The sequence below is a fragment of the Ascaphus truei genome, chromosome 20, assembly GCF_040206685.1.
Source record: "Ascaphus truei isolate aAscTru1 chromosome 20, aAscTru1.hap1, whole genome shotgun sequence".
NCBI lineage: Eukaryota > Metazoa > Chordata > Amphibia > Anura > Ascaphidae > Ascaphus > Ascaphus truei.
In genome coordinates this window covers 4,873,175-4,889,016 of record NC_134502.1, presented here as the reverse complement: position 1 = coordinate 4,889,016, position 15,842 = coordinate 4,873,175, and the positions used below count along the sequence as shown (strand labels likewise).

At 46.4% G+C, this 15,842-nt stretch overlaps 1 protein-coding gene across 2 annotated transcripts in view; it reads left to right on the top strand.

Annotated features, from left to right (window-relative positions):
- Nucleotides 1-15,462, top strand: part of LOC142471215 (uncharacterized) — a 17,991-nt gene extending 2,529 nt beyond the window's left edge. Inside the window, exons 2-6 of one of the 2 annotated variants that reach the window (XM_075578011.1) lie at nucleotides 2,719-2,880; nucleotides 4,233-4,406; nucleotides 6,435-6,525; nucleotides 8,258-8,374; nucleotides 12,995-15,462. In XM_075578011.1, coding sequence (XP_075434126.1) covers nucleotides 2,794-2,880; nucleotides 4,233-4,406; nucleotides 6,435-6,525; nucleotides 8,258-8,374; nucleotides 12,995-14,448 — 1,923 coding nt within the window. In that variant the 5' untranslated portion in view covers nucleotides 2,719-2,793 and the 3' untranslated portion in view covers nucleotides 14,449-15,462. The remainder of the gene's footprint in view (nucleotides 1-2,718; nucleotides 2,881-4,232; nucleotides 4,407-6,434; nucleotides 6,526-8,257; nucleotides 8,375-12,994) is intronic. The other variant, XM_075578012.1, reaches the window with a different exon arrangement.
- Nucleotides 15,463-15,842: the final 380 nt, after the last annotated feature.

Here is a 15,842-nt window from a genome sequence, read left to right as displayed (position 1 = left end):
GAGACGAAGTGGCTTACCTTGTAGGCAGCGGCATCGTACGATGTTAGGGATCTGGTTTATTTCTTGGAGGTTAACAAGTGAGCGGGTCCTTTCATTCTACTGGATACAGATCCAATGGTGGTCTTTCTCCCTCCCAGTAGAGGTAAATGAGAATTTTAATCCTAATAGGAGGTATATTAGTATTTTATCCGGTAGTGTTAGGCCTTGCGAACGGGTGTCTGCCTTGACGTGGCTCGCACGCTTACAACGCTTTTGGCCAAAGGGTTAAACTAAATGACCCTTTTTCAAGAGACTATATAAGTATTTTGCTGTGTATTTCTGTCATGTTGGATGTAGCATTGGGGCTTCTCTGTCGCCTGTTGTTTCTTGGAGGGACACAATATTTTTCATCGCCGGGTTACTAAGCAGATGTCTGACTCCGGTAAGCTCATTCTTCTTCCACCACGTGTGGCGTGAGTAGGGGTTTATTAAAGAGAGGCCTCGTGTTTGGCTCGGCGGTCGTTGGGTTTCTTCATAGTTTGATCCTATCCCATAGGAGAAGTGGCAGCAGAGCCTCCATCTGTCCCTCCCACTGCAGGGTGACACAGACAGAAAGGAGACACAGCCCCTCCCACTGCAGGGTGACACAGACAGAAAGGAGACACAGCCCCTCCCACTGCAGGGTGACACAGACAGAAAGGAGACACAGCCCCTCACATCTGTCCCTCCCACTGCAGGGTGACACAGACAGAAAGGAGACACAGTCCCTCCCACTGCAGGGTGACACAGACAGAAAGGAGACACAGCCCCTCCCACTGCAGTGTGACACAGACAGAAAGGAGACACAGCCCCTCCCACTGCAGGGTGACACAGACAGAAAGGAGACACAGCCCCTCCCACTGCAGGGTGACACAGACAGAAAGGAGACACCATCCCTCCCACTGCAGGGTGACACAGACAGACAGGACCCACAGCCCCTCACATCTGTCCCTCCCACTGCAGGGTGACACAGACAGACAGGACCCACAGCCCCTCACATCTGTCCCTCCCACTGCAGGGTGACACAGACAGACAGGACCCACAGCCCCTCACATCTGTCCCTCCCACTGCAGGGTGACACAGACAGAAAGGAGACACAGTTCCTCCCACTGCAGGGTGACACAGACAGAAAGGAGACACAGTCCCTCCCACTGCAGGGTGACACAGACAGGACACAGCCCCTCACATCTGTCCCTCACAATGCACAGTGACACAGACAGGACCCACAGCCCCTCACATCTGTCCCTCCCACTGCAGGGTGACACAGACAGAAAGGAGACACAGTTCCTCCCACTGCAGGGTGACACAGACAGAAAGGAGACACAGTCCCTCCCACTGCAGGGTGACACAGACAGGACACAGCCCCTCACATCTGTCCCTCCCACTGCAGGGTGACACAGACAGGACACAGCCCCTCACATCTGTCCCTCACAATGCACAGTGACACAGACAGGACACACGGTCCCTCACATCTGTCCCTCCCACTGCAGGGTGACACAGACAGGACCCACAGCCCCTCACATCTGTCCCTCCCACTGCAGGGTGACACAGACAGAAAGGAGACACAGTTCCTCCCACTGCAGGGTGACACAGACAGAAAGGAGACACAGTCCCTCCCACTGCAGGGTGACACAGACAGGACACACAGCCCCTCACATCTGTCCCTCCCACTGCAGGGTGACACAGACAGGACACAGCCCCTCACATCTGTCCCTCACAATGCACAGTGACACAGACAGGACACACGGTCCCTCACATCTGTCCCTCCCACTGCAGGGTGACACAGACAGGACACACAGCCCCTCACATCTGTCCCTCCCACTGCAGGGGGACACAGACAGGACACACAGCCCCTCGCATCTCTCCCTCCCACTGCAGGGGGGCACAGACAGGACACACAGCCCCTCACATCTGTCCCTCCCACTGCAGGGTGACACAGACAGGACCCACAGCCCCTCACATCTCTCCCTCCCACTGCAGGGTGACACAGACAGGACACAGCCCCTCACATCTGTCCCTCACAATGCACAGTGACACAGACAGGACACACGGTCCCTCACATCTGTCCCTCCCACTGCAGGGTGACACAGACAGGACCCACAGCCCCTCACATCTGTCCCTCCCACTGCAGGGTGACAGACAGAAAGGAGACACAGTTCCTCCCACTGCAGGGTGACACAGACAGAAAGGAGACACAGTCCCTCCCACTGCAGGGTGACACAGACAGGACACACAGCCCCTCACATCTGTCCCTCCCACTGCAGGGTGACACAGACAGGACACAGCCCCTCGCATCTGTCCCTCCCACTGCAGGGGGACACAGACAGGACACACAGCCCCTCGCATCTCTCCCTCCCACTGCAGGGGGGCACAGACAGGACACACAGCCCCTCACATCTGTCCCTCCCACTGCAGGGAGACACAGACAGGACACACAGCCCCTCACATCTGTCCCTCCCACTGCAGGGTGACACAGACAGGACACACAGCCCCTCACATCTGTCCCTCCCACTGCAGGGTGACACAGACAGAACACACAGCCTCTCACATCTGTCCCACCAACTGCAGGGGGACACACAGCCCCTCACATCTGTCCCTCCCACTGCAGGGGGACACAGACAGGACACACAGCCCCTCACATCTGTCCCTCCCACTGCAGGGTGGAATGTAGCTCAGTCTCTCTCGCCCTCCCCTTTGTAGGATGATATTGCTGTGAAGGACAAGTACAATATATATCAGTAACTGCAGAGGTCACTCTGTGGTCAAACACATCCGATGATGAGTAAGATGAAGGAGAAAAAGCAGATGACTGAGAAGATCTTGAACCACACTCTGGAGATCATCTACCTGCTGACTGGAGAGGTGAGTACTGCTGGAGAAGGTCATAATGACTCTACTCCATATCTTCTGGGGGTCAGGTACCTTCAAAAGCAGAAGTGTCCTATGCAGACAAAGCAAAATCCAAAGGGCACGGAAGATGATTGGCCACATGGACAGTTCAAGGTCATTGTTTGGGCACAGGGTTAGTTCAAGGTCAGCGATTGGACACTGGATTAGTTCACAGTCAATCATTGTGCATAGCGTAAGTTCTAGGTCATTGAAACATCTTAGAAACATCTAATCACACTTTAAAGTTGCAATACCACAGCCGCCCAAATATACCTCTTGTTATAAATGTACAAATTGAATTCGCTTTCCTAAACTAATATAACCGTGCTAAAATCTTTAAAGGTTTGGTGATATCAGACAAAAGGGATAAGCCAGAGGAAATCGCCACCTCTCCCCTTCCAACCCCCTCAAGGTCTCGGCTCACCATGTTTATATAATAAATAATAATGGTTTGAAAATACATATATCTGTCATATTTTGATAAGAAAGCTGTCAATCACTCCCAAATGTGACCCCCCTTAACCATGTCACTGCCATTAGTACACTTTGCTCCTAGGAGGGTCTGACCCCTTAAACATGTCACTGCCATTAGTACACTTTGCCCCTAGGAGACACTGACCCCTTAACCATGTCACTGCCATTAGTACACTTTGCCCCTAGGAGGGTCTGACCCCTTAACCATGTCACTGCCATTAGTGCACTTTGCCCCTAGGAGGGACTGACCCCTTAACCATGTCACTGCCATTAGTACACTTTGCCCCTAGGAGGGACTGACCCCTTAAACATGTCACTGCCATTAGTACACTTTGCCCCTAGGAGGGACTGACCCCTTAAACATGTCACTGCCATTAGTACACTTTGCCCCTAGGAGGGACTGACCCCTTAAACATGTCACTGCCATTAGTACAGTTTAGTTCTTGTAGAGACTGACCCCTTGAAAAAAGAAAAGGGACTATGTTTTAGAAAGCCATTAGCAATATAAAATAGGACTGCAAATAATTTTACTTTCGGGAGAGGGAAAATAAAAAAGGAGTGAACCTACATGCCCCCTAGTCCCATCACACGTTGACCACTAATGATGTTAGATTAGGTTACTAAAATCCAGGTTTTGTACAAATTTTCCCCAAAAGAGCTATATACAGAGTTCCCCTGAGTAATGAGATAACAGGAGTCGGTTTTAGTGCACAGGAAATAACAGAGCATGGAACCTCCACTGAAGAAGTGTCGCACGTGTCCCTCTTGGTGCAAATGGACATCATATGGCACACGCGCCTCATCATTTGCACTGAAGTGTAATGTATCTTCTGGTCTGTCTTAATCTGTAGGATTATATTGTTGTGAAGAAGAATGGTGAGCCGGTCTCGGGGGTCTTCGGCAAGATCGAAAACGCCATCGCCGAGCGTACAGTTGACTCGCAAGAGAGAAATGATGACACAATGCCGATGAGCACGAAGATTGTGGAACATGCCTCCAAGATCATTCAGCTTCTGACTGGAGAGGTATGTAGGAGACTATCCTAGATATCTTGCTAGAATCCCAGCGGTTTTTAATTTTATGTTAATATTTTTTTCCTAAAGGCCCAAAGCCTTCAGTATAGTGTATTCTGGCTTACGCCACTTCACCAGCCAGCACAGAGCTGTTTTCCAGGAGGACTATGATGGAAGCTTCTCAGATAAGGTTATTTGAGGTCTACTAGTCTCACTAGGTGAGAGGGGATTAGCAGCCATGATAATGTCGGGTTGGGGCTCATTTCCTTGACATAAAATACACTGTTTAAAATATTAGCAAGCAGGGAAAAATAAGTAAAATTAGACATCCTACCATAATATAGTTTGTCACTTAAGGCAGAGGGGATATAGGAACACTTCATTTTTGAGTGCCCAAGATTATCAATGTAGGATTTAGGAAGGGGTGATTTGGTCGAAGGAAGAATTCGGAAAGAACATTACCAGTCTCATTGCAGCAAGGTCATAGAAGGTCAAACAGTGTGAGAGATATTAGAGATGGGTGGCCACGGTCGGGAAACTCTTGGGTAAAGTAGATGGGGTGAGAGGGGTAACTTGGGCAGGGAGAGTCCTCGTTTCACTTTCTATTCATTGGATGAAGAAACCAGGTATTTATTTATTTATTTATAAAATGTGTTACCAGGAAGTAATACATTGAGAGTTACCTCTCGTTTTCACGTATGTCCTGGGCACAGAGTTAAGATGGCAAATAATACATAGTTACAAATACAGTGACTTAAGTGAACAGGTTATACATTATATACAAGACATTGCATGCACAGTTAGAGATAATATATATTATAGGCGTATGAAACAGTTACAGACCAGATTAAAACGTGAGACAGCCTTAGATTTGAAAGAATTTAGGCTGGTGACGGCTGTGAGAGGTAAGTGGAAAAAAGGGAGTGCTTCACTTTAAGTACATTTTCGCTTTACATACATACTCCGGTCGCATTGCGTACGTTAATGCGGGGTATGTCTGCAGCCCTGCCCTTCGCCTTTATCTCGTGGCCGGCAGTGCTCCCACTGCAGCCGGGGATTCTGGGTAATGCCATGCAAATGAGCGCACGGTGTGTCGCCTATATCTGGAGTGAACATTATAGGGAAGTTCCACTTACCGGGTTAAAAAAAATATATATATATATTTTTTTTTTTTTAAACAATGTTTTAATGTAATTCGCTTCCTTATAAAGATTAAAGCTTTTTACGTTATTTATATCTGGTGGTAAATAAATATCTATTAGTTCTTGTCCAGAAACCTCAGTGCAGGCATATCCGCTACTTCTGTTTATCGGTTTCATTAATAGTAGCCTTTTTAATCAACCGTGTTATTCCCTAAAGACGTTACATAAAGATTGTAAATCCCCCCCTCCCGCTCCCCCAACTAAAGCTTTTGGAAGTGTAAAGTTTACGTAATTTTCTTTAAAATGCTTCTCCACGACAAAGTCAGCAACTTTTAAACTATTAAGCACGTCACCGTTTTTAGTACACTTACGCCCTTTAAGAAATATATCGGTGGTATTTGTGCTAGCCTTTGTGTGTGTGTGTGTGTGTGTGTGTGTGTGTGTGTGTGTGCGTGTGTCTCAAATTCAACACATTATGTTAGATCAGGGAATATCGAAATATCAAACTAGTTGTGGAGTCTCGAGCACACAATCAGCTTGCATGGGGCCTAGGACACAAAGGTAGCCCAGGGCTCGAGTTAAGGAGAAATGGGCGCTGACAGCTTGCTGAGCATGGGGATGGAGGGCGTGCTCACCGATGTTATTAAACGGGTTGTAGGGGGGGAGGGGATCCTGTTAAGCTCAGGTGGAGGGGCCACCTGTTTTTTGCATTGCGCTCATGGTCCCGGCAGAGAAAAGGGCTCAACCTACTTCCGGTAAGGTCCAACCTCGGGGCTCGGCCAGCAGCCACCTTTTTAGCTAGCAGGCCCAGGACTCCCTCCCGATGGTGGCCCTGTTGAGTCTAGGCTTAGGGTAGCCAATTCTGCGTCAATGAGTTTTTAACGCCATTGTTGTCTAGCTCTTCCTGAAGGACTGGGAGTATATTGAAGGACACAAGGAGGTCTATAAGTTCGTGATGACGGAAGACAACCAGACCCACCGCTCAACGGGTAAGAAGAGATTATCACAAAATCGAATAAGCAAAGGCTTTTGATACGGTTCCACACAAGAGGTTTGTGTACAAAATAAAGCAAATTGGACTCAGTAATAATATATGCACCTGGATTGAAAACTGGTTGAAGAGTAGACAACAGAGTTGTCATAAATTTAACTATTTTAGGTTGGGCTAAAGTCGTGAGTCGAGTACCTCAGGGATCGGTACTGGGACCCCTGCTTTTTAACTTGTTTATTAAAGACCTTGAGTTTGGCATCGAGAGCAAAGTCTCCATCTTTGCTGATGACACTAAATTGTGTAAGGTAGTAGAATCAGAGCAGGATGTAATTTCTCTCCAGAAGGACTTGGAGAGACTGGAAACTTTGGCAGATAAATGGCAGAGGAGGTTTAATACAGATATTTCTCAAGGTTATGCATTTGGGAAACAAGAATAAACAGACAACTTACAAATTAAATAGGGATAAATTAGGGGAATCCTTGATGGAGAAGGATTTAGGAGTGCTTGTAGACAGCAGGCTTAGCAATAGTGCCCAAAGTCATGCAGTAGCTGCAAAGACAAACAAGATCTTATCTTGCATTAAACGGGCAATGGATGGAAAGGAAGTAAACATAATTATGCCCCTTTATAAAACATTAGTAAGACTACATCTTGAATATGGAGTACAACTTTGGGCACCAATCCTTAGAAAAGACATTATGGAACTAGAGAGAGTGCAGAGAAGAGCCACCAAATTAATAAAGGGGATGGACAATCTAACTTATGAGGAAAGGCTAGCTAAATTAGATTTATTTAAATTAGAAAAGAGGCACGGCTAAGAGGAGATATGATAACTATATACAAATATATTCGGGACAGTACAAGGAGTTTTCAAAAGAACGATTCATCCAAAGGGCAGTACAAAGGACTCTGGGTCATCTCTTAAGGTTGGAGGAAAGGAGATTTCACCAGCAACAAAGGAAAGGGTTCTTGACAGTAAGGGCAGTTAAAATGTGGAATTCATTACCCATGGAGACTGTGATGGCAGTTACAATAGATTTGTTCAAAAAAAGGTTAGACATCTTTTTAGAAATTAAAGGTATACAGGGATATACCAATTAAGTATACATGGGAAGGATGCTGATCCAGGGATTAATCCGATTGCCAATTTTGGAGTCAGGAAGGAATTTATTTTTCCCCTTCTGAGATATCATTGGAAGATGTGACACTGGGGTTTTTTGTTTGCCTTCCTCTGGATCAGTATACTGTAAATACAGATATTTGATAACGTGTCTGTCGTCTAAATGTAGCATGGGTTTAACTTGATGGACGCATGTCTTTTTTTCAACCTATTATGGAACTATGTAATATAATATGTAGAGTGAGTGTCGTGCAATTGACTACAGGTTACCCTCTGGGAGGACCACCGCATGATTACTTCACGTGAAAATTCAGGGTTTGGGTTTGAGTGACGCCAAGACTGGCACTATTTGATGCTACAGTACCATGACATTAAGCCTGTGCTAATAAGTAGTACGGCCATTATTTTTTTATATATAATTACCTTTGAGCATGCCATGTTAACTCAGGGAGTATGATGTCCCTTCCTGTTTTGGGTAACGTCACCTTATGAGCCCTGATTTCCCAGAGCTTTGTGAATCTGGGCCAAAGAAACTACATTTCTCCAGGACTGAGCGGACCAGTAGACCTTTGACCTACATAAAAACCAATGTAATTTTCCCTTAAATAGGGACGGACCCGCGTAATGTCGATCAAGAGGCGGCGTTACCCATCAAGGAAGAAGACGACTCTTCTGAAAGTGATCTCGAGGAGGAGAAGCAGGAAATACATGAAGACTCCACTTCAGGTGAGTAATGAGCATGTGAAGGACACCTCTGTGGTGGAATCTCAACAGATGGGGGACAAAACATGTCTCACCTCAGTGAGACCCCTAAAGTAGTTGTTGGATTGGACGATCTTATGAGTGTGTTCAGACGTTTATGTACAATGTTAAAAGTTCAGTGTCATGAGAGACCAGCACTTGTAACACCTTTTACCTTCTGGGATCATTCAAAAGGCAAAACAAGGTAGTGGAATAAAATGTAGTTTATTCGGATGAAACCCGCGTACACACAATGAATATACAAAATACAGGCGAAATACACACTTACTGGGGGTGAAAACTAGACTCAAATAGGTGCAGGGCAGCTGTATCGGAAGGCTTACCCTGTCCCGAGCTTCCTGGTACTCTTTTCGGGTACAATACCCAACCGCTGCGTTCTATTTTGAGAACTTGGTCCTCACGTCTGACTTAGCCTCAGCTAGGCAGACTTTCCAAGCTCAAAAAATGAAGCCGGTTGCTCTTCTTTTCGCAACAGAGCAACTTTGAAAAGCCCGCCATTGCATCACCGACTCAAGCCACTAGATGTAGAAGTTGAAATCCAAGGATTCCCGCGGTGCACAGCCAAGTAGAGTAGGAGACCAGCAAGGTGTGGGTTAAAAATATATTTATTAATACAACATGGTATAGGGGACACACACTCTGACGCGTTTCGGACTGGTATAGTCCTTAGTCATACAGCTCTATGACTAAGGACTATACCAGTCCGAAACGCGTCAGAGTGTGTGTCCCCTATACCATGTTGTATTAATAAATATATTTTTAACCCACACCTTGCTGGTCCCCTACTCTACTTGGCTGTGCACCGCGGGAATCCTTGGATTTCAACTTCTACTTGAATATTGAGCGTGCTGCACGCAGCAGAGGAACCAGCCACCCGTGAGTATTTTATTTCTCCCTCACATGGAGATTTGATGACCAGGAACAGTGCTGCAGCATAAGGGTCCGGTATGGCAGAGTCCTACACATCAATGGTATGTTAACCCTTTATTTTACTTTGACACGTGGACTATTGCCATTACAATCAGTGTCTTTGCTGCATTTAAATAGCACTGGGTCAAATACTCTATCACTTGGCTAAATCAGTTTCCTACTACCATGATATGTGGACTTAAACCTGTTATTGATTAACAGTTCAGAATTGGATTGAGCACTGTTGTTGGGACTCATACCCCAAACCACCGACCAAGCCACTAGATGGTCTGGTTCTCTGAGTGGGCCGTCTCCTTACATACCCTCCGCTGAGCTATCTCTAACATGGAAGTCAGAGCGGCGACCAATCAGAACGTGGGAATTTCTCCCACTAGCCAGTCAGAATGGGGACTTGTCTGGCTGCTGATGTGAGAGGAGAGGGCGCGCCAAGCCGGCTCGAAAAGCCAGGCGAGCGGGAAATATGAATCGGCCAATGGGAAACGCTCCTACCAGCAGCATCTTCCCATTGCCACCCGCTGGGTAGGCTCCACCAGGTCTGCCAGTCCAAAAGGTGCCACAGCGGGGTGCCCTTTGTTCTCCGGACCTCATACTTCTCCCTTCCCCGCTCACCAAATGTTTTTCTCACCTCTGGACATCCTTTCTCTGCTTTGAACTCTGATGTCTTTGCAGACATCCCGGCACCTATGTAGATGCCTGGGATGTATAGACATTAATACATACAATATAAAACATTAAAACACTGTTTTAATAAACTCCTGCTTCTTGGGGAACCTTATATATGAGTGGGAAATGGGTCTGGGATACTTGGGCTCGAATACCGGGATTCTGGGGGACACTGTGTCGCTCCCGTGTAATTCACCTTGTGTACCCACGAATCATGCCTACACGTCAGGGAGAATTATTGTAACGCTTGCGCTCACCACGAACAAGGCGGGACCCCGATACTGAGGTGGGAAAGTATAGAACTGCACACCCGCAGCAGCGGAGGCACGCCTGGAGAGTGGATAGTCAACATCGCCGGGTCTGTATTGGAGAGAGTGGGTTAGTCGTGATACTTGCCAAGGTCGTGGGTAGGTGCCAGGAGGATAGTCGGAGTCCGTAGTGCCATAGTCTAGGGTTGGAGCTGGGAGAGTAGAAAGTGGTCCGTTTTCCGTGGTCAGGAATGGAGAAGGTCGGATGGTCTGAGGCAAGCCGGGGCCAATAACCCAGAGCAGGGTCCGAAGTCTAGCCGGGTCGGTACACAGGGAAGCAAGCAGCAACAGGTTGACAAGGAAAGTAGGCACAAGGCTACCAATAGGCTGTGAGAGGCAGGAGACAGGTGAGGGCGATATTAGAGTTGCAGCTAAGGAGCGGTGCACGCGGCACAAGTGGAGGGGCGGATCCAAGCTCCGTAGGAGGCAAGGAAGAAGCACACCGTGGGAGACGCACTCTCAAGTCACTTGCAGCAGGATGCTGTGTAGCAGTAGGTGGACCCACAGGGCTGAGGTAGGGATGCAAATAAACCGACCAGGGCCCCCCGGACAGAGTCCTGTAAGAGTATCCGTAGTCGGTATGAAAACGGGTCAGGGCTGGCGGCAGTGGTGCAGAATCCAGGCGACAGGTAAAGTCAGTACAGGCAGCGAGGTCAGGGTCAGCAACAGGGAAATCCAATGTACAGGGGAGCAACAGGGATAGGCATGCCACAGCAATAGACAGCCACACAGAAGGCTCAGGAACGGGGAAGGCTCAGGAACTAGAGCCAAAGGTGGCCAGGAACACAGCTAAATGCATACAATGCTCGGGCAGGGACTGGGAGTCACTGGCTGCTATTTAAGCCTTGGAACAGGTGCAGCCAATAAAGCAGCCAGAACCAAAATCTCCACAGCAGCCAGGTAAGGGAAGGTTCCAGCCAAAGCCTGAACTGGAACCCTTACATGGAGGTTGTGAGAGTCTCCGATAGACTGTTCCAGTTTTGGGGTGCATGGAAGGAGAAGGAGGAATGGCCGGATACTTTGCTGGAACCTTGGGACCATGAATAGTCTTTTGGAGTCAGATCTCAGATGATAAGTGCTGCATGTGGTAGGGGGGAGATGCTTGTTCAAATAGCTTTCCCAGAAAGTATTTAAAGACAAGACAGAAAAGATTAACTTTGCACCTAGACTCAAGTGATGATCAATCTAGTTCTTTCAGCATTTCGCAGTGATGTGTGTTGTAGTTGCATTGGAGAACAAAACGGCATATTGAATTGTGGAGGGTATCAAGTTTGATGTGCCGAGCCATATACTATGTCCCATAGTCGATAATTGGCATTAGCATCTGCTGTGCGATTCGCTTTCTGACTAGCAGACTTAAGGAGGATTTGTTCCTGTAAAGTACTGTCACGGGAGACCAAGCTTTTTAACACCTTACTATCTGGATCCTTTGATTGTACAAGCATGAGATAAAATAAATTGTAATTTATTCACGCAAAAAACACACACAGCTTAATTTACAAAATAACACGAATAAACACTTACTGGGATGGGGCAAAACGAAATAAAATGTCCACAGAACGAAATCCACCGAAGTCAAGTCTCTAGGTATCAATTCCCAAACGCGGGGTGATGCGCAAAAAAAGCCGTTTAACAGTCCTTGGCTAGTGGCGCGGCCTGCAACCTCCCTTACTCCGCCGAAGGTAATATTTTTGTTCCCCCAATGCAGGATTAGTTAGCAAATCCTTAGTCCTTACGAATACTGGAAGCTGGATACAAATCTTTAGTTGCGATGAAATAGTCTCTGTACCACCCGCTGTAGCTTAGATGAATCAGATGTAACTGAATCTGTTACATTATGGAACTGACTCCTGACTGGCTGCGCCGCACTTTTTAAAAACACCCAAAGCCTATCTGTATCATGTGCAGCCAATCTTTTGCACGGGAACCAATCATCCCACCTATAGCAGAGTTCTGCCAGGTTCTTTATAGCCTGGCATTGAGCTTCAAGGTATGATGAGAGCATGTGCGAACTTTGCACTTCAGCTGCTTAGCATACCTAGCCAAGCCTACTTCTCTGGAGACCTAATGTCTCCCTGTCCTCTTACACCTAGCCACCTGTCAGGCCAAACAGGCTAGCAGCACCCAGCGGGGGTCCCATTTGAACACTTGTTAAAACAAAGAGGAATTTTTTACAAAAAAAAAAGGAAATGGCATATTTAATTTTGACGGTGTAAACTAATTACAGTGACATATTTAAGGGTTCTCATCTGGGAAATGTATCCTTTTTTTTTTTTTACCCAAACCTGACACCAATAACTATAGTTAATGTATTTTTTATAGTTAGACTTGGTCAGAGTTTCATTTCCTCGGGCTGCTCCCTTTTGTGTGATGTCAGTGTGATGTCACTGTGTGTTCAGCAGGAGCTTGTACAGCCCCTCCCCACATCTTTATTGGCTCTCTGATAACGACAGGGTGGGATAAGGGGCAGGAAAACCCTTGATTGACAAACACTTCCCCATTCAGAGACCACTAAGAAATTATACTGACTGCGGGATTGCACTTTTTAATAGATGCCGTGGTAGGTTTCCGGTCATAGGATGTTAATAAATTTATCTGTATGATTGACTTGCTTTCGAACAGTGTAAGCATAATATTTACAGTATGTTTGCACCTTTATCACTCACCACAAATTCCTTCCCAGCAGATCCTGAGACCAAAAATGAAGACACAGAAGAAGAGTCTCCCAATGATGTTCCCACTGAAGAAGAGACTACGCCTCAATGTTTATCCAGAAACAAAAACGTCAAAGCAATGCAACGGGGCGGCTCACCAGGGAAATCTCTTGGGGAATCCGCTTGTGGAAGTCTCGGTCTGGCCTGTGAGGATTATTTAAGCGATTCTATAAAGGAACAATGCTCATCTGATCCTGATGAGATTGGCGATGAAGATGACACAACAATTGCACAATTAAATGACAGCGAGGAAGAAGATCTGGTGAAGGGCAGTGAACATGAAATTGACCCTTTAAACAATATATATCCAAATAAAGGGGATGCAGATGTGAAGAAGGATGTAGACACTAAAAGCGAGAAAAGTGTGGCTACCAGCTCAAATGTTGTTAGACGCCAGAAAACCCAGAAGAGGGAGAAGACACACGTATGTAAAGACTGCGGGAAAAGTTTTACTAGGAGCTTCCATCTTTCTGTACACAGGAGAATCCACACGGGAGAGAAACCCTATACATGCACTGAATGTGGTAAAAACTTTGCTTGCAGCTCACGCCTTGTTAGTCACCTGAAAACCCACACAGGCGAGAGACCCTTTATATGCAATGAGTGTGGGAAAAGTTTCACGCAGAACGCGCATCTTGTTAGGCATCAGGCATCGCACACAGGGGAGAGGCCGTACTCATGTGCAGAGTGTGGGAAAAGCTTCACTCGAAGTTCACATCTCGTGAGCCATCAGATAACGCACACAGGGGAGAGACCATATGTGTGCGGTGAATGCGGGAAGAGTTTTGTTCACAGATCCAATTTTGTCGATCACAAAAAAACCCACACGGGCGAGGGACTGCATGTGTGCGGTGACTGTGGGAAAAGCTTTACTCGGAGTTCTTACCTTGTTATACATCAGAGATCCCACACAGGGGAAAAACCGTATGCATGCATGCAATGTGGGAAAAACTTTGCTTCTAACTCTGAGGTTGTTAAACATCAGATCACGCACACAGGAGAGAGACCGTATGTCTGCGGTGAATGTGGAAAGAGTTACACTCATGGATCAAGTCTCGTTAGCCACCAGAGGACACACACGGGAGAGAGGCCGTTTGCTTGCAATGACTGTGGGAAAAGTTTTATGTACAGATCAAATTTTGTTGCCCACCAGAAAATGCACACAGGAGAAGGGACGCTCATATGCAGTGACTGTGGCAAAAGTTTTATAAGTAAATTCCATCTTGCTATACACCAGAGAACCCACACAGGAGAGAGACCATATGCATGCACAGAATGCGGAAAAAGCTTCATCTCCAGAGCAGATCTTGTTCGACACGAGATTACTCACACAGGAGAGAGACCGTATATATGCACGGAGTGTGGTAAGAGCTATACTCGCAGTTCCCATCTCATTCGACATCAGAAAACCCACACGGGATAGATCCAGTGCCTGCTAAACTTCACAAAACAGGTGGACTCCATGTGGGATCTGTCTCAGGAATAACATTTTGCTCCAGAACATTGAGCCAAATGTTACCTCTGCGTTAACTTGCACGAATGGCAGATGTATGAAGCGTGTTAATAGTCGTACATTTCAAGATCATTTAGAGTAGAGTTTTAAGGCCGCCTTGAACATGGTGGATGTGTTGGACTCAAAGGGAGAGAACAATTACACCAGTCAGTCATAGGTGCAGAGTTTGCTCCATCGCATTCTACAATTGCGCTGACCCCCCCTTTAAACACTGTCCACCCTCTCAGTGGCTTAAGTGGACCAAGATTCTTGACACTTAATATGTATCCCCCCAGTGTTAGAAAAGCATCACTGAAAGCTCTTATCATATTAAGCCCCTCAGTGCCCTAATGACGTATGGTGGACATCATGAAAAGTGGAACCCCAGGGGCCATAATGACTGTACGTCATTGGCCTCTACTTGTTTTTTAGGGGCTGTACGCGATGAGACCATCGATCATGTACCACAGTGTAGGAGGCCCTGTCACATCCGACCCAAACAGAAACCCAATCACGTGATCATTCCGAAGAGCGGTCACGTGATGTGGAAGTGCCGGAGGGTTCCGTGGCTATGGAGGTGGCACAACCCTCCTGCCCTGAAAGGGTTAAGCATCAGAAAATGCACAGTGGTAATAAGTGAGTGTGAAGAGCAATGGGCACGTTCTGAGTGTGAAATGTGTTGGCGCATACGTTTTATCACAGTTGACCAGAAATGAAACACTGAAGTCACATTGGCTGCTAATCAATATTCAAGAGATTTCATTAACCAATATCTTAGAAAGTAACTCATTTTTACCAACCGAGAAATACTTGGAGACTTAAATATCTTTAGTTCCGTGTGGCCATTGTTTTCTCTTGTAGATGATATTTCTTTATCGAATAATAAATTGTCGATGATTGTAGTCACTTGAAATAAATACATGAACTCCGTTATAATTTATTTAATATTTTGGTTGTGTGTGTGTGTTCTATTGGTGTCATTCTTTTAGCTTATTTTTTAATTGTTTTTTTTTTTTTAACTAATGCAGGAAAAGGTTTCTTTCATTTTTCCTGTTTAAAATATACGCTTCAAATACCATAGAACCTGTGTGTCCTATTAATAACATTACATGGAGACCATGGACGCCAATGGTGATTATGGACTATTGGCACCAGCTACATGTATTATTTGTGATCATAACCTGTCAAAATATTTATCGCCCCACATATCTGCTTGGTTTTTCCATAGTGCACTCCCACTAAACATCCCTAATACCTCTATCTCTCCCTTACGTATTCTCTCCATCTCCCACTCCCCAAAAAAATTCTCCCTGTCTCTCTCCCAC